General features: G+C 39.5%; 1 protein-coding gene and 2 long non-coding RNA genes across 4 annotated transcripts; 1 reads left to right on the top strand and 2 right to left on the bottom strand.

The window, feature by feature from the left end:
• Nucleotides 1-405: 405 nt before the first annotated feature.
• On the top strand, nt 406-1,870 carry LOC149615332 (uncharacterized). The gene is made up of 3 exons (XR_016375971.1): nt 406-914; nt 982-1,042; nt 1,110-1,870. It is a non-coding gene; the product is annotated as an uncharacterized LOC149615332 (long non-coding RNA).
• An 11,205-nt stretch (nt 1,871-13,075) lies between these two features.
• On the bottom strand, nt 13,076-15,820 carry LOC149615331 (uncharacterized). Of its 2 annotated transcripts, none has more exons than XR_016375822.1 (4): nt 15,044-15,171; nt 14,821-14,982; nt 14,134-14,718; nt 13,076-14,054 (listed from the first exon to the last, which is right to left on the bottom strand). It is a non-coding gene; the product is annotated as an uncharacterized LOC149615331 (long non-coding RNA). The 2 variants fall into 2 exon arrangements; XR_016375823.1 differs by lacking the exon at nt 13,076-14,054 and adding an exon at nt 15,684-15,820 and having other exon boundaries at nt 14,587-14,718; nt 15,044-15,567.
• Nucleotides 15,821-16,048: 228 nt separating this feature from the next.
• Nucleotides 16,049-17,248, bottom strand: LOC149615330 (uncharacterized). Its single transcript, XM_089856401.1, has 2 exons — nt 16,657-17,248; nt 16,049-16,584 (listed from the first exon to the last, which is right to left on the bottom strand). Exons 1-2 carry the CDS (start codon nt 16,963-16,965, stop codon nt 16,156-16,158), a joined length of 738 nt encoding a protein of 245 aa, XP_089712527.1. The 5' UTR covers nt 16,966-17,248; the 3' UTR covers nt 16,049-16,155.
• Nucleotides 17,249-19,353: the final 2,105 nt, after the last annotated feature.

Below are 19,353 nucleotides of genomic sequence, written 5' to 3'. Positions count from 1 at the left end.
TGACTAGGACAAATTGGATCAGTGATCTAATTTTTTCTGACTCAACGTTTTAGGTTCGTTTCTCCAGCCAATCAAAATGAATTACAAAAAAAGCATTTTTTACGGCTTATTTCGTTAGTGCCAAGGTAGGTGGCGCTTAAAAAGTTACATTTGGCGGTAAAAGTTTAGGTGTGTGAAAAGGAAGGATTTACTTCCCTTTTCCCTTCAAAAGTTGGTCAAGTTGATACAACTTTTTGACCCATCGAGCTGAGTCAAAAAGTTGGACCGTCTGAAAGAGCCTTTAAATTAACGGAATTGTTTTAGGGGCTATTTGTTTTATCGAATCTTTTGGTTAGATTGCGTAATTTTTCCTGACTCAAGTTTTTAATTTCATTTCTCCAGCCAATCAAAATTAATTACAAAAAAAGCCTTTTTCGCGGGCTATTTCGTAGGTAGGTGGCGCTTAAAAAGTTCCATTTGGCGGTAAAAGTTTAGTCGTGTGAATAGGAAGGATTTATTTCACTTTTCCCTTCAAAAGTTGGGCAAGTTGATACAACTTTTTGACCCACCGAGCTGAGTCAAAAAGTTGGATCGTCTGAAAGAGCCTTAACGCGACGGAGGTCGAGATTCCGCCTTCAAATACCCCGCCTCCCGTTTTAGGCGCCTCTTTCATCAGTGTTTTCTCTACTACCTATAAAGCCAATTAGAAATGAAGCTCCTGATGGAATTGCCATGGTGTCAAGCGGTGGGAAGATGTCCCTCATTGCCCAATTTGACGATATTTGTCGCTACCATGCCGTATTAAACGAAGCATCGCAGGAAAATACTATAGAAGAGTTCATTAAATTCGTCAAATAGGCCCAGTTAGCCAGAAAACAATGGCTTTTGACGGAGACGTCTTTACAAGAACTTAAGACCAAGTTTGACAACTTAATGTGCGTCTTCTTAGCCATCTTTCGTTCATTCCCCTGTTTGTATTTACGCTAATCTTAATGTTTACAGGAAGAAATACAGAGATGAACGCGATAAAAGACTTAATGCTGAAGGACAGTTAATTGAACTGGTAGGCCATCCTTTAAAACAGTTACATCACTAAATCTCGAAAATGTTGACGCATTACTTAATTACAGAAAAAAATCATTGGAAAGGTGAAAGAAATTGAGGACTTAGGAGCCACTGGAGCTGAGGCTTTATCTCAGGCCCTGAGATTTGACCAGTAACAAAAATGATTATAATTCAAGTCATGGGGTTAGACCCGGTCTTTCTTGGATGGAAAAGGGCACAAACCAGATTTTCTGCAAAAAGGAATTATGACGGTTGGCTTTTAATTTTAATCAACCGCAAAAAACTTTTAATAAAATTTTAATCATGGCAGTTTTAAGTTTTTAAGGATGATAAGATTGGCAATATTTGGGAGGGATTTTAATTCCTGGGAATGTTTTAGATAAGACAAGTTGGGAAAACCAAAATATTACCTCTCCGAGTCAAGAGAAGAACTACTTACAAACTTATTTACCCAGATATGGAAATGTTTCTTCTTTTTTATGAACAAATACTGAAGTTATAATTTATGAAATATTAAAGCAGTATACAAAGCATAGCAAATATACTGTAAATCAGACGACATTTTACATCCAATAAGGATATACTTGTACACATTAAAATCATCCGATGGTGGAAAAACGGGAAATGAAGAGATAAAACTTTGGAGGGATATTACCTTTACCTGTTTGTAAAGGCCCAATTTGCTACTCCTCAACTGTATACCCTCTATGTTCAAAGCCATATTCACAACAGGGTTGCCATGTAAACACTATCCTCTCGTTTCACCTCAAAAATTTTCTTAGTTTGTCAACATGACGATTAACGTTACATAACACCAAAGCTTATTTGTGGCTACACACACTGAAAGTAAATGCGTACCATTAAAATCATGATAACACGAAGCTATAATCCGATAACGATCAGACCTTCACTGATCTGGGCTGCGTTCTGCAGAGCTCACCAAAAAAGACAGCGGATTTTGGAAAACGTTTACCGGTGAGATCTGTCGTCATAGCTTTTCTCCGGTCATCGGTGTTTTAAAAATAAGCTAGCGCAATAAAGCGTGCAAGGTACAAAGGCTTAACAAAAATTGTATGATAACATATTTATGGAGATAGATAAGAACAACTTTTATAACTAAACATAGAAACTAACATATCTCTTAAAATTCTCGCGTGATCAACTGGTTTCACGTCAAATGAATAGCTATAGCCCCATCAGAATCAGCAAGAGCTATTTGTATTAATTCCTCCATGTTTTTTTTCGCCAAGCTGAGAACTACGCGTTTAACGACACGTTATCCAACAACCCGAGTAATGTCTTTGGTGACCGTGCTGGCTCAGCGCTGAGCACCGTGACGTCAAAATTCAAAACCAAAATCCCGTTCTGTCATAGATAATATGTTCTGTAGGACACTGCTAACAGCGCTGAGCTCTGCTTAACGCGGCCCAGATTTCCACCATGATTATAAAATCTAAGCCTGATTATTTAAAAGTGTAATTAACTTTCGGCTCACTCTGAACCGTTAATGTCTCTGCATTACAGAAACGAAAACCAAGCGTTTACTATTTGGTTCACTAGGCCTATTGACAAATGATAGTTCATTTGACCAATATAGTGGCGTTCTTCTTGAAATCACTTCAGAAAGGATTATGCTATAAACGGATGTAGTATAGCTTAAGTAATATATAAACATCGATTTCAAATAATAATATTAAAAAATATTCTTGGGATATCAAAATGAAACAGAGCTTTATAGCTACAAAACCACTAAAGGCATCGAAATTACGAAAAATATTTCCATATATTAATTATACATTATGAGAAAACCAAATTTTAAGGTTTTGTAGGATTTCTTTCCACAAAACAAAGCGAACTGCTAACGCGATGCACTAACGGACGGACATACACAGACTAAAACATAGACTGCTTTTTAACTCTTTCCGTATTAATTTTGAATTGAGAAACAAGATTATCTTAAATATTAAAATAAACATAATTAATATTTAATATTTTCTTCGTTAGTTATTCGCCTTATTGAACGTTACATCGTTTTAAAAAAGAACAATTAAACATTCTTGAGAGACTTGACTAATATTGGCGTTTGAAATGAAGCATACGACGGTTGCTTCCCCTTACTCAAATAGGTAGTATATAAGGGTTTCGAATCGCAGCTATTGCGTGAACCTTTGGTGGAAGCCCCACCTTAGGGAGGCCGGACGTTTCTCGTAACCCTGGCCGATCGCCGCGTATGTCTTAACATTAAGGATGATGATGGAGTTGAAGCCAGTGTGTACAGACTGGTGTCCATGTGGGATGGACAAAAACAAAGACCAGAAGATGGTGGTGTTAGAAGCCAGTAAGTACAGACTGGTGTCCATGTGGGATGGACAAAGACCATAAGAGGGTGGTGATTAGAAGCTAGTGTGTACAGACTGGTTTCCATGTGGGATGGACAAAGACCAGAGGCTGGTGGTGTTAGACAGGCAATGGATTAATAGCCTGCAAGTGTATTACAATTTCCGAAATTTCCGGAAATTGAGAACACGTTTGCTCCGATTTTCAAACTGCGAACGCGGTCCCCTGGGGTGTAAGTCAATAACAACAGACAGACAGACACACACACAGACACGTCGAAATTAGAACCTCTCCGTGACATACGTCACTCGGAGAGGTAAAAATTAAGATTTAAGCAGTTTTATTGCCATATTTCTATACTATATCAATTCAATGTAAATAAAATTACTAGAAGTGTATAAATTAAAAAAATCTGATATTGCAAAGTAAAAGTATTTTTAATTTGTAATGCATTAATTCATTTTATTTTTTACAGGTAAGCTTTGCTATATTTCTTTACATTATCTGATTAATTCTACAGGGCCGGTAGGCCCTTGTAGATATGACTTGATACCGTTTTGTAACGTTAAAGTAATATTCACCCGCTTTTGCTAATTTCCTATGGAGATTAACATGGGTTTTTCGTGATTTTTCCCCACCGATAACTACAGCGAAGATACTTTTCGGAATAGTCTTAAATTAACAATTAAGTATTCAGGGTGTGCTATCAGCCAGTTTGATCAAAACAATTAAGTCTAAGTATGTTAATTTTAGTTAATTACAGAAGTACGGCTTTGACCATCGTGATTGGACATAATAATTAGCTAGATCTCTTGGAAAACTCAGTGTTATTACGTATCTATGGTGCAGTGCAGTCTTGGAAATAAGGATTTTTTTTTGAAACTAGTCCTTGGGACCAGTGACCCCCAGCGTCTACAATATTAAACTGGTTTTTGGGACCAGTGACCCTATACCTAATTTATTTTTTACTAATCCTATTACAAAATTGAGGGAGTATTTCGTTAACGCACAGCCCACTCGATCGGGCTATAGAAGCAAAATTATGTCAAAAATCAGAGTTAACTCTTTACATTGCCGTCAATAGAGTAGTGGCACTCCATGTTAATTTCTCATAGAGCGTAACGTAGCCAAAGGCAGGGAGGTGCCATTACTCTATGGGAGGATTACCGTTTTTTGGTCCTAATTTTGAAAATTCTGGTTGAAATCTCTTGAAATTTTAATGAGATTTGCAAAATAAAGTTTGATATTTTTGCGCAAAGTTTTTCTCTTACAAAGCTTTTTGTAAGAACCTGAAAACGAAAATTAACCATAATTTAATGGCTTAGTCTCAAAATGTTTAAATTTGTTTCCTTCAGTTTCACTGGTTCGAGTCTCTTCTCTCTTGAAATTTTAGTGAGAGGTATATTGAAAGGTTTTAAATTATCGTGCAAAATTTCGAAGTTTTAAAACGAATAGTTCTTTTCCTAAAATTTTCCCAAGCGACTAAATAGGGTGTAGGATTATGCACAAACAAAATTTTAATGAATTTTTTTGGAAGTGAATTGTTTGTTTGAAAACTTTGCATCATAATTTAAAACCGTTCAATGTGCCTCTCACTAAAATTTCAAGAGATTCGATCAAGTGAAACGGAAGAAACTTATTAAACCGTTCGAAGACCAAGCCCTTTAATATTATTGGGCTAATTTTCGTTCTAATATTTATACAAAAAAACTATAAAAGAGAAACTTTTGAAAATCTCCAAAAAATAGCAAACGTTGTTTTGCACATCTCTTTAAAATTTCAAGAGATTTGAACCAGTAGTTTCAAAATTAGGGCTAAATAACTGTGTTCCTCCTATAGCCGGTCATGTTAAAAGCTGGCTCCTTGGATTTTTCGAGCGAAAAAGCCCAAAATTACCAACACGCGCTTTTACATAGGAAAAACATTGTGTGTAAGGGCTTCTATAGCGTGTGAAGACAAAGCGTGATCGAGTGGGCTGCGGTTGTAGCAAGGAAGGCAAGAATGAGAACCAGTCAAGGCTAGGAGTCTATATCCATGGAGTAGAAATTTAAAATGAATTGAATTTTTAAACTGGTCCCTCCTGATTTTTCATAAAAACTCTTAATTAATAAACTGGTCCCAAGGACCAGCAACCCCCGGATTTCGAATAAAAAAACTGGTCCGAGCAATAAATAAACTGGTTTTTGACCTGTGGACCTGTGCTATTTCCAAGACTGGTGCAGTGGTTATCACGTCCGCTTCACACGCGGGAGGTCCCAGGTTCAAGCCCTGGTAGATACATGTTTTGACCATCGTGATTGGGCGCTTGAATTAGCTAGATCTCTAGGAAAACTCAGTATTACCACGTATCTATGGTGTAGTGGTTATCACGTCCGCTTCACACACGGAAAGTCCCAGGTTCGAGCCCAGGTAGATACGTGTTTTAACCATCGTGATTGGACATAATAATTAGTTAGATCCCTTGGAAAACTTAGACTTACCACGTGTCTGTGGTGTAGTGGTTATAATAAATATTTAACAATTATTTCACTTCACTTGGTTTAATAATGTGACATAGGTAGCATACTTTTTCCCTACTTTTAAAACCATTAAACTAAGTAATATTAGAAGTTCAACAGATTGTCAAAAAAAAAAGATGCTAAGGCCACTGTAAATGGTGCTTAAATGCCTAATATTTCCTTAATACTTCCAAATAATATTAGTAAATGGCGTGAATTGATCATAGAAATGGGGTTAATGTACACCCTAAATGATGTCTTTTTTGGCACTGGAAAAAACAGCATATATGGTGTTTGAATGCACCATTATATTTCAGAGTGCAAATGTATGACGGTAAAGCAAACAAAATTATTCAAAATTTAATTACATTAAGACTGAAGTGACAGATATTATATAAAAACGTCTTGGTTTGGACCAAGGCCGAAAAAACAAACGATATGAGTGAGGTTTATCAATTGACTGAAGTTTCAGATATTGAAATTTTTTTCTAGTTATTTTTATCCACTCAATCCTTAATCAATATTTAATTCAATCAACTGATTTTACTGTTAATCGATCTAGTCCCTCTAAATTAATTGAAAATATTACATATCTACGCTTTTTCAAGAACAATTAATTTCATGATAAAATGTTTTCGGAAAATGTAATTGTTCTTGAAAAAGCGTAGATATGTAATTTTTAAAATTAATTTAGAGGGACTAGATCGATTAACAGTAAAATCAGTTGATTGAATTAAATATTGATTAAGGATTGAGTGGATAAAAATAATCAAAAATGTCTTGATTAGAATCAAGACCTAAAAAGTATCGATAAGACTGAGGTTATCACTTGTCTGAAGGATCAGATATTAATTTTTCTTTTTAATTGAAACTTAAATGCATGCTTAAGAAAAAACAACGTTCCATTACCGTTTTCCGTTGAAATAAATTATTTTACTGGTAATCAATTTCAAAAATTTACTTATCTCGGCTTTTCGACCACAATTCCATTCCCCGAAAACATTTTATCATTACATTAATTACTTTTGGGAGAGTACGTGTATGGTTTTGCGTTTTAAAAGGTTCCTAAAGACGTTACATCCCCATTCGTGACCGGCACGCTTCGCAGTGGAACATTTTAATTATTCTAAAACCAATGGCGCCAAATTCAATAGGGACAGTAAGATTTTTACTCGCGGTTTTGCAAAATGATGTAATATCGAGTGTACTTTAGTGAACCGTCGTATTGTTCTTTCTCATAGTTCAGGGCATGAACAGTGTTACTGCCCAATTCTCTCTCTAGTTTCTAACAATGGTTAGAGACTATTTGATATGGCACGGCACAACGTTATATACATTTGTAAATTCTAAGTAGCACAAAAGGAAAAAGAATCCATTTTTGTATTCTCATTGTAATTAACATAATACATTTTTTTACAATCATTTATTGAAACGTGAGGCGCCCCCCTAAAAATTCCAGAAATAGGACCAAATTGACAATTTTACAAAATTTTTAAAAATGCTGATTTATGTCCGTTTAACATTTAGTTCAAAATTGTCATAAACCGAATATGAAATTCGGATATCCTTAAAACTTCATAAAGACGATCCGAGATTGTCAATTTCAAACTTTTTTGTAGCATAAACTAAAGTCTGTTTGATATTAAGCTTAAAATCTTAAACAAAATATAGTCAGGGCTACCCTAAAAGTTCACAAAGATGATCCAAAATTGTTAATACGCCTAAAAAGTGCCATCTTCAAAATATGTAGCCGGGGAAAAGAGAGCGTGATCGAGTGGACTATGCTAGTGGTTGGAAGTCGCGGGGGTTGGGACAGGGATAAGGGAGTTGAGATGGATTGGAAATGATGATGGGCGACATGCGGCACCGTATCTCTCCCTATGTACCTCGCGCACGCCCCTACCCTTCGGTAGGCGATTGCTAAGTGCTGCCGCGGAGCGCCATTTTATTTGTATGAGAACTAGCTTCTATTTTGAAGATAGAGGGAGTGCCCTTTACAATTTCGTCCAGTACGACCCTACCTAACCGCTGAGGATGCTGAGAGGACTATGTTACCGTAGGTGGGGTACACAGGCAACGCTATAGGTATGGGGGTTTCCACTCCATTCCTCTCTCCTTCAAGGTTGGGACTCCAGGCATAGCCAACTCCATCACGCACTCGACAACGCGAAGCAACTCGCGCCAGCGTGGGAAATAAGGCGGTGACACAGGGCAAATTACCAGTTTAAAAATTGCCTGGTCCAGTTCAAAAATTAAATAGGAGGGGGGGGGTCAGTGGTCCACGAGACTACTAAAAAAATTCAAGGGTAATCAAACTCCACACATTATAATTCTAATATTTTAATTATCCTCTTCTTTAGTTTAGCAGACGACGTGCTCTGGTCAATGGTCACGGACCAGTTTATTTATTCCAAGTCAGGAAAGTCGCTGGCCTAATATCCAGTTTAAAAAATGCTTATTTGGTCACGGACCAGAAAACTCACGTAAACGCGACGCGAATCACGAAAAATACGTATTTTCCGACTGAGGAGAGGCGAAATAGCCCGGCCTCCTTTTACGTCCCCCCTTGTATTTTGAAAGTGGGACTGAGACTTTGGCACGCGAATACTTAGGCATCTTATACCTTCTCCCTAGTAAACTAGATATCGCTTCTTGGTAAAACTTTATATAGCTAAAACCATGAGTTTATAACATATGTTCCATAACAAGCTCATACAACTTTTGGAAAACAAATTTCCCGGAGATTTCCAGGCTTTTCCCCATATACTTCCCTGAGTTTTTCAGGTTTTTCCCGTATATGGAGTATCCTATGTAGCAAATGTTAACGAAGGAGGGAAGGGGCTAATAGGACTATTACATAATCAAAGGATATCCCCGTATCTCTAATATAACCAGAGTTACGAGCTTCCAAAATTTAGTGTAATATTAATCCTATGGAGGAGGCAAAGTACTTAGAAGCACCCGGGGCAAGTACCTACAAGCACCTACAAGTACCCGGGGCAAGTACTCACCAGCACCTACAAACACCCACAAGTACCCGGGGCAAGTACTCACAAGTTCCTTCAAGCTCCTACAAGTACCTAAAAGCACCCACAAGTACCTACAAGCACCCACAAGTACCTACAAGCACCCACAAGTACCTACAAGCACCCACAAGTACCTACAAGTACCCACAAGTACCTACAAGCACCCACAAGTACCTACAAGTACCCACAATTACCCGTAAGTACCTACAAGCACCCACAAGTACCCATAAGTACCTACAAGCACCCACAAGTACCTACAAGCACCCACAAGCACCTACAAGTATCCACAAGCACCTACAAGCACCCACAAGTACTCACAAGAACCCACAAGTACCTACTGAACCCACAAGTACCTACAAGCACCCACAAGAACCCACAAGTACCCACAAGAACCCGGGACAAGTACCCACAAGTACCTACAAGTACCCACAAGTACCTACAAGCACCCACAAGTACTTTCAAGTACCCACAAGTACCTACAAGTACCCACAAGTACATACAAGCACCCACAAGTACATACAAGCACCCACAAGTACTAACAAGTACCCACAAGTACGTACAAGCACCCACAAGTACTTACAAGTACCCACAAGTACCTACAAGTACCCACAAGTACCTACAAGCACCCACAACCACCTACAAGTATCCACAAGCAACTAAAAGCACCCACAAGAACCCACAAGTACCTACAACCACCCACAAGTACCCACAAGAACCCACAAGTACCTACAAGCAGCCACAAGTACCCACAAGAACCCACAAGTACCCACAAGAACCCACAAGTACCCACAAGAACCCGGGACAAGCACCCGGGGAAAGTACCCACAAGTACCTACTAGCACCCACAAGAACCCACAAGTACCTACAAGTACCCACAAGAACCCACAAGTACCCACAAGAACCCGGGACAAGCACCCGGGGAAAGTACCCACAAGTACCTACTAGCACCCACAAGAACCCACAAGTACCTACAAGTACCCACAAGTACCCACAAGAACCCGGGACAAGCACCCGGGGCAAGTACCCACAAGTACCTACAAGCACCCACAAGTACTTACAAGTACCCACAAGTACCTACAAGTACCCACAAGTACCTACAAGCACCTACAAGCACCCACAAGAACCCACAAGAACCCACAAGAACCCGGGACAAGCACCCGGGGCAAGTTCCCACAAGTACCTACTAGCACCCACAAGAACCCACAAGTACCTACAAGTACCCACAAGTACCCACAAGAACCCGGGACAAGCACCCGGGGCAAGTACCCACAAGTACCTACAAGCACCCACAAGTACCTACAAGCACCCACAAGTACTTACAAGTACCCACAAGTACCTACAAGTACCCACAAGTACCTACAAGCACCTACAAGCACCCACAAGAACTCACAAGTACCCACAAGAACCCGGGACAAGCACCCGGGGCAAGTTCCCACAAGTACCTACTAGCACCCACAAGAACCCACAAGTACCCACAAGAACCCACAAGTACCCACAAGAACCCACAAGTACCCACAAGAACCCACAAGAACCCACAAGTACCCACAAGAACCCGGGGCAAGTACCCACAAGCAACTAAAAGCACCCACAAGAACCCACAAGTACCTACTAGCACCCACAAGAACCCACAAGTACCTACAAGCACCCACAAGAACCCACAAGTACTTACAAGAACCCGGGACAAGCACCCGGGGCAAGTTCCCACAAGCACCCACAAGTACCAACAAGCACCCACAAGTACTAACAAGTACCCACAAGTACGTACAAGCACCCACAAGTACTTACAAGTACCCACAAGTACCTACAAGTACCCACAAGTACCTACAAGCACCCACAACCACCTACAAGTATCCACAAGCAACTAAAAGCACCCACAAGAACCCACAAGTACCTACAACCACCCACAAGTACCCACAAGAACCCACAAGTACCTACAAGCAGCCACAAGTACCCACAAGAACCCACAAGTACCCACAAGAACCCACAAGTACCCACAAGAACCCGGGACAAGCACCCGGGGAAAGTACCCACAAGTACCTACTAGCACCCACAAGAACCCACAAGTACCTACAAGTACCCACAAGAACCCACAAGTACCCACAAGAACCCGGGACAAGCACCCGGGGAAAGTACCCACAAGTACCTACTAGCACCCACAAGAACCCACAAGTACCTACAAGTACCCACAAGAACCCGGGACAAGCACCCGGGGCAAGTACCCACAAGTACCTACAAGCACCCACAAGTACTTACAAGTACCCACAAGTACCTACAAGTACCCACAAGTACCTACAAGCACCTACAAGCACCCACAAGAACCCACAAGAACCCACAAGAACCCGGGACAAGCACCCGGGGCAAGTTCCCACAAGTACCTACTAGCACCCACAAGAACCCACAAGTACCTACAAGTACCCACAAGTACCCACAAGAACCCGGGACAAGCACCCGGGGCAAGTACCCACAAGTACCTACAAGCACCCACAAGTACCTACAAGCACCCACAAGTACTTACAAGTACCCACAAGTACCTACAAGTACCCACAAGTACCTACAAGCACCTACAAGCACCCACAAGAACCCACAAGTACCCACAAGAACCCGGGACAAGCACCCGGGGCAAGTTCCCACAAGTACCTACTAGCACCCACAAGAACCCACAAGTACCCACAAGAACCCACAAGTACCCACAAGAACCCACAAGAACCCACAAGTACCCACAAGAACCCGGGGCAAGTACCCACAAGCAACTAAAAGCACCCACAAGAACCCACAAGTACCTACTAGCACCCACAAGAACCCACAAGTACCTACAAGCACCCACAAGAACCCACAAGTACTTACAAGAACCCGGGACAAGCACCCGGGGCAAGTTCCCACAAGCACCCACAAGTACCAACAAGTACCCACAAGTACCCACAAGAACCCACAAGTACCAACAAGTACCCACAAGTACCCACAAGAACCCACAAGAACCCGGGACAAGCACCTACAAGAGCTCAAACGCCATGTTTTTCTTGCTTAATAACCCTCTAACGGCGTGAATCACGACAAAAACGCCGTAAGTCCAATATAAAAAATGAGGGCTAAAATGCGTGTCTCTAACAGTGGTAAAACGCCGTAATTCCAATACCCAAAACAACGTAAGTCAAAGTATGTGTTAATAATGATAAAAATCAATACTTAAACTTAATTTATCTTAATGAAACTAAGAAAAGGCACATCTATGGACTGTTATCTTTCATTTAAGATGGTTCCCAAACGTAACAAATGTATAGTTTTCTTTATATGCCTTCCTAGAGAAGGTCATTTTTCAGAAAAATCCCATGTTATCTCTATGGAACAATATAGTATTTTTCACCAAATGTCGGATTCATTTTATGGATTCTAAAACCACCCGTAACAACGTTTTTCTTTATAGAATTAACTATTAGTTGGATCTCTTTGAAATTTTAACCACAAAATTAGGGCCCAAATTTTAGTTCACTGGCATAATTTCAAAGCAGCAAACACAATACGAAAAAAGTTACGGCCAATCAAAGAACCCTCCTTTAGCATTAAAGGCAGTATCAAGTCTTATCTAGGAGAGCGACCGCTCTCCTAGAATATTTCTAGAGTTAATTTACATTTTTTATTATTCCACGTGAAATATTCAGGTTGAAGTTCATTTTCTGTTTTTGAAAATTAGGCCAGGACAGATAGGCCAAAAAAGGGCTTGACCTAGAACATTTGAACATAAAGATGAAAATTGGTACATGTGTTGTTTCTGACCCAAAAAAATTATACTAAAAGTCCCCTGCTGTAGAGCGCGAGCTTTCGCCACCATCTTGGAAAATGGCCGCCGGTAATGCTAGCTACAATGTATTCCACATTCTTCTTCAAAATTTATGAAAATTGGCAAACATAATGATTGAAACCACATAGATATCATGGCAAAATTTTACAGCTCTGTGTTCAATAGTTTGGTCGCCATATTGGAAAATGGCCGCCGTGAATGCTAGGTACATTTTATTTCACCATGTTGTTGGAAAATTATTAAAATTGATAGGCATTATAATCAGAGCTGTGTAAACCTCATAGTAAAATATTGAAGTCATTCATGAGATAGTTTAACCGCCATGTTGGAAAATGGCCGCTAGGAATGTCATTTAGATACAGTATACTTTTCAAAATTTATGAAAATTGCATCAGATGCAAAAGGGCTCCTTGTAGCGGAGGGGGCCCGAGTTCGGTGTGCCGGTTCGGGAGTCGCTTGGGTTCGTCCTTGGTTCAGATTGTTCCTTGCCCCGTTCGCCCAGGTGTTGCCTTAATTGGCTCAACCCGCTATTGGCAACCCTCTGAGGGTCGCGAATACATTGTTTCGGTCGTGTGGCAATGATGTGCTTGGAGGGAAATCTTCCGTCCCCTCGAGCCTTCTGCTGCCTTAATCCTTCCCTGTCACCGACCACCTTCTGGCTGGGCTCGCCGCTGACGGTGTCCAGCTTCTGTCACCTGCTCAAGGGGCGTTTGTCGGGGCCGCTGGCCGATCCCGTGTGCCTTGACGGCGTTTCTGCAGGTTCAATTTGGAATATGATGAGCCCCCAGGTAGGTTCTGCGCCTAATCAAGGCCTCTGACATGCAATTATTGTGAAAAAATTCAGGCTGACGACATGAATGTGAATGAAATGTTAGAGATTTGTCTTAAATCTAATCTTTAACAACACGAGAATGTATAAACCCCCATATTAAATTATATACCCTAATCAACATGTTGAGAATTACAGCTTTGAATAACTTTTCTTTCTTTCAGAATTTAGGGTAATAATTTTCGAGTGGCCATTTTTAAAGATGGCGTCGATAATATCGACTTGCAGAGGGCTATTTTTTGGTGTTTAATACGTTAATGAAAATCATCTACTCAATATAGGAATTTCGAAAAGATTTGTATGTTTGAAATATATTTAGTATTTCCAGCAGTTATTTTTCAAGATGGCGCCCAAACTATCAGTAGCATGTCTTCAATATTCAATAATAATGTTTAGACGGTCTTCAACATAATAATTACCAAGTTTCATAATTTATGAATAATATACTCTATCTAAATGACATTCCCGGCGGCCATTTTCCAACATGGCGGCCAAACTATCTGATTAATGGCTTCAATATTTTACTATGAGGTTCACAAAGCTCTGATTGTAATACCTATCAATTTTCATAATTTTCGAACAACATGGTGAAATATACTGTACCTTGCATTCACGGCGGCCATTTTCCAATATGGCGACCAAACTATCGAACACAGAGCTATAAAATTTTTCTATGATGCTCATGTGGTCCCAGTCATAATGTGTACCAATTTTCATAATTTTTGAAGAAGAATGTGTAATACATTGTAGCTGGCATTCCCGGCGGCCATTTTCCAAGATGGCGGCGAAAGCTCGCGCTCTACAGCAGGGGACTTTTAGTATATTTTTTGTTGGGTTGAAAATAACACATGTACCAATTTTCATCTTTATGTTCAAATGTTCTAGGTCAAACCCTAAAAGTCCTGGGCTAAATGTAAAGTTCTTGCTAAGTTCTATAGCTAATGAAGATTTAACCAGGGAGTATTAAAGTGAATAGGCGCGTTCGTTAGATTCGTGGCTAAAATCGTCTCTCTCTGGCGCTGACTCGGGGACTCAACGCGGTGTCCGCGCGCATGCGTCAAATTTAAAAACTGTCGTGCATCTGTTTTTTAACGAGGTATTTTTCTGTTCTCGCCGTTACGGCAAGCCCGGCCGATGATATCTAACCAAGGCTTAGTGTAGTTTTCGTGTCTAATTTTATTCTCAGAGCTATATTTATGTTGAAATTTAAAGAAAATGTTATAATATTTAGTTGAAGACTTGGTTAATGTCTCAAAAAATTTAAAACGTTGAATATTTTATAACGCCTACCGAACGATACCGCAAATTCGCCTTCCTGGCTTCCCGGTTATCTCGACGGCGAGTCGAACAGAGTGAGTGGGGCAGCAGTCGATGGAAGCGGAAGCTGGTGCTGGCTGCATAGAGAATTTTTAAATTCTCTCTGCTGGCGGTAGTAAACGACGTCACTCGCGCCTGCGCGTTAGCAAAAATTGAGGAACGGAGATAAAAATTCCTACCCCCCCCCTTTCTTTACCATTTGCCACTGTATGACGGTTTTTTTAGCATTAGATCAAAACTCCCTCTAATTTTCCTTACTCCCTGGTGGGGGTGGTGGTAATGGTGGAAAGTTGACTGGAAACATGTTAGCAGGGAGGAAGTAAGGAGAGTCGACTCCGGTAGTTTCCGTAAACGTCCGGTAGAGGCATGACAGAAGCGTTGCAGAAGCTAGTGCTTCTAGCGGCCTCTAGTTCTCGTACGGAACATAATTAGATGCACGGGGGGCAAGGGACTAGTTTCCCCAATGTTAATATCCCCCAGTTTTTCCGTACGACAAAAAGGGGGCGCCACGGTCGCGTTTCGAAAATCGGGTACTACAGCCAAAGCTAGAGTCGGCTATCCTTGTTTCATCCATGATGTTAGGAAAGAGTAACCCCGGTGGTGGAGGTGGACTATGCATTGCAAACGGTGGAAGAGCCATAAATAGGTATTTTCGGAAGCCCTGTATTCGCGCTGACTTTGATATAATGATTGACAGTTCTCACTTTACTTGTCAGTTTTCTGAAAAAGCCCTGTCACTTTAAGCCTTGGCCATTTAGGCATAGGATGGGATTAGCCAAGGGTTACGAACGCACCGTTAATTTTCCTTCAGTATATACTTATAATTTAGAACTTACTTTAAGTTAGTAATTCAGGGTAAAAGAACATCCGAGATTATTGAAACCGAACTAATCATTGAACAATTAAGAAGCAAAAACAATGAAAGTCAACAAACCAAACCGTACATTTTCCAATAATAAACAAAACGAGGAACGAAGACTGAGCGATATGCGTTCAGTGCAATAGCGCAGTGAGACCGTAAGAGTCAGTACATTACTAAACCGATTGTAGTAGTGCAGTGCACTGAACCATACGAAAAAAATTAAACAAGACTAGAAATAAGCTAGGAAGTGTTTTTTTAATTAATTCAACTTGTTTATAATTTTTCCAGATATTTATTTATAATAGTTTCGCTTCATTTTCATGTGTTAATAGAAATTTGATTAAATTATGGCGCTTTTAACAAAATTTAATTTTATACAATTTTAATTTAATTCAAAAAGCAATAAAGAAAAGTTTAAAAACAATAAAAAATCAAAACAAAAATGGTTACTTTAAATTCTTAAGATATTCTGCAAAGTTAGATGTATATTCGGGCGTTTCAGGAGTTTTTGTTTCAGTCATACCAAACATATTCTTGGTGATCTGGGCCCTTCCCCTAAATGATTCTGGTGTCTGAAAACTCGGATTCTGAACTGGGCTTGGTGGTTTTACCGTAGTTGGTTTTGATTCTGTATTATTTTCAATAGTAGCCAATGCATCCAACAACTTCTGAACCTCCTCCATATTTGATAAAAGCTTTGGGGTTACGGGAGTCGCGATAGTGTCAAACAATTTTCTGCGTACGGGAGTTTTAGTTGTTGTCATAGGAGCTGCTTCTTTGACTGGGGTCTCTGCAGTTTCATTAGGCTTAGGCATTTCCTCATTAGCAGGAAACTGGGCTTCAGTTTCAATTTTAGGCGCAGGCTCAGCTACATCCTGCTGAACATTAACTTCAGAACTTGCTGCATCTGTAGGATTAATACCGAACTTTGACTCTAGTTCACTAACATTCTTCTGAAGAATATCCGCTTCAAGTTTCAATTCCGCTGCCAATTTCTTGTAATTATTGCTTCGTTCCTCAGCAGATGTAGCCATGTTCTTGGCAATATCAATCATTTCACGTAGATTCTTGTTAAAATTGGCAATAAGAATCTTTGGGTCCTCCGAACACAAAGCTCCTCCAGTTTCACTTAAGGGTAATTTGTCATTTACTTTATCAACTGAAGGCATAAGTTCGTCCATAAATCGCGCTACGTTAATTAATTCCGAATTAAACTTCTTCAAAAGCTCTTCTTTTGACTGCAAGAACTCTTCCATTATTCTAGGTTTGCAAGTCCAACTCTAAATGACCAGCAATCCTAAAACCAAAGCCTTAAAGACTTTAAATAATAATTAACTCAGCCAGTAAGCGCGATTAGACACTAAAAAGTTAAGATTCAACTAAGGCCTATAACCGAATAATAACCAACCTACTCAAAAGATTACGAAAGATTTAAAAAATTCAAATAACCGAATCCAAGTGACGCAATTTTTTATTTTGGCGGGCTTATGTGTATTACGTCACTGGTCGTCATACCATTGCCACTTTCATCCAATCAGCAAATACCTAAAATTTCTACAAGAACATGGACGCGTTGTGTACGTAGACGAACACTGATAACAAGTAGAGTGGGTTATAGACCGAGTGGGGAAATGTGAAGTAATAGACCATTCCATTATTGACATGGCTGAAGAGAACTTAACAGGGGCTAGAGGTGTTTTGAGAAGCACCGCTAGAGGCAGAGCGAATTGCCTAGCCTCCCGCGTTTAGTGAACTGTGGCTCCATCTGGCGTTTCCTCTTAGCGAGTTGGAAGACACCTCTCCGCCCCTGCACGTTTGTTTCTCTACAAGTATTTACAGGAATGGTCTATATAAGAAAATAATAAGAACAATGGACATTAAAAAATCAATAGGTTCGTGTAGTGATACAAAATAATACCAAAATTAATTATTACTTCAGCCATAAAAAAATTGCCCATACCTTAAATTAAAAACATCGTAACATTATGCTAATTACATACCATAAATTGGACGCATTTTTTATATAACCATAATCTATCCCCCCCCCCCCACCACCGAAACATTTTTGACCTTAAGAGTTGATTAAAAATTGTCTGTTATCGTCAACTTAACTTCAAAGTGAGTACTGAGCTATTTATCCCCCCCCCTCTTCCCCCTTACAAATAAAGGTAAATCCTCTTTCAAGTTAACTTGGAGCCTCGGGGTTAAATGAAAAACTAAGAGTAGAGGTTGCTTGGAGGATAGCTAAGGAAAAAGTTTCGATTCCCAACCCACGTCAAAGGACAGCGTGTATAAAGCTAAGTTCTATTAAAAATTAGGTAGGAATTAACCTTACTCGTACTGGAAAGTGATATTGTATTATATTATGGATAAAATATTGTCGATACTAACGTTAGTGTTCAGTACTTACGAAGCTAATCCCTATTTAAATATCTATTATATTTAATCCCAGGATTTTAAGGCTTAACTTTGACAACGATGTCAAGTGACGTCGTTATAGACTTAATTTTTTTTGCATGTATTTTTCTAAGGACCGAGGCTTAAAACATCTTTTTCTTCTTTGAAAGACAGACTTAATCCTCAGTACTACGTAGTCATGGCACTGGTGTTCGTTTTCAATAGAGTTTATATATAGAAGAACGTATTAGTCTGCCATTTCTCTGTCAAGAGTTTGAAATTTTGCTTCTGTTGGACCTTTTTTTTTCTTTGCTCGGTAGTTGGTTCGGAAATCAATAATGTAATGGAAAAATAATAATCGAAATTTTCTTCTCAGTATTTTCTCGATAATAGGAAATAGTACCCGTATTTATTTTTAAGCGAAGAGACTTGATGAAATTAGGCTTAGCGTTAATTTATATTTCAACCAAGTGTTTTTAGTGATTTTTTCCTATTAAAGGTAAGGATTTCTATAAATGTTTGTGTGTAAGCGCGTAGGACTTAATTAGAGCTTTAAAATGGCGAAAACCGCGTTAAAATCGGACCATAAATAAGGAACTTTGAAAAATTCAAACTTGTACATACTTGCGCCTGGATTCAAGTTTTTCAAACTTCGTTATTTATTGTCCGATTTCGACGCGGTTTCCACCGTTTCAAAGCTTTCATAATCTTGTAAACGATTCTTTAATCATATTAATGCCAAAAAAATTATTTACCACTGTACTTAGGCTTTATAATTAACCCTTTTTAGAAAACCCTGCATAGTAACAAACCACTAAAAAGATTGGATACATAATATTGCGGGTTTTTGTTATTGGTTTTGCAAAGTCTACGTTCCTTTCTAGGCCTTGGTTGTTAAGATGGGGAATTTGATGGGTTACATGGGATTACATGGCTCATCGCTCAACCTGGCAACTTTCTTTGTTTTTTTGACACACGTCACATATTTCCCGTTCAGTAAGATGCCTTTAGTTTTCTTTGTCCACGAAAGTCTCGGGGCACTTTCCTTGGTACATAAGATAAGGAGATGTTGGTTCCTTTCCATCTTATAAACATTGGATTGACCTATAACCCTGCCTAGTTACATCATCAGGGTTGCCACAGAGTCAAATTCCCCATTATCCGCGGAAAGATTCCAGAAAGGATCATGGATCCGAAGTACATGCAGTGGGACATATAGTTCTATGAAAAATAAATTTTTCGTCGAA

The sequence above is a fragment of the Phalangium opilio genome, unplaced genomic scaffold (assembly GCF_054372755.1).
Source record: "Phalangium opilio isolate 3A_F unplaced genomic scaffold, DU_Popi_V2 ptg000217l_1, whole genome shotgun sequence".
NCBI classification, from domain to species: domain Eukaryota; kingdom Metazoa; phylum Arthropoda; class Arachnida; order Opiliones; family Phalangiidae; genus Phalangium; species Phalangium opilio.
This window is presented reverse-complemented; position numbering and strand designations above follow the sequence as displayed.

Coding starts and splice junctions, on each gene's coding strand:
- LOC149615330 (XM_089856401.1), bottom strand. CDS start 16,965: ATGGAAGAGTTCTTGCAGTCAAAAGAAGAGCTTTTGAAGAAGTTTAAT. Junction 16,585..16,656: donor CGGATATTCTTCAGAAGAAT/GTTAGTGAACTA, acceptor AATGTTCAGCAG/GATGTAGCTGAGCCTGCGCC.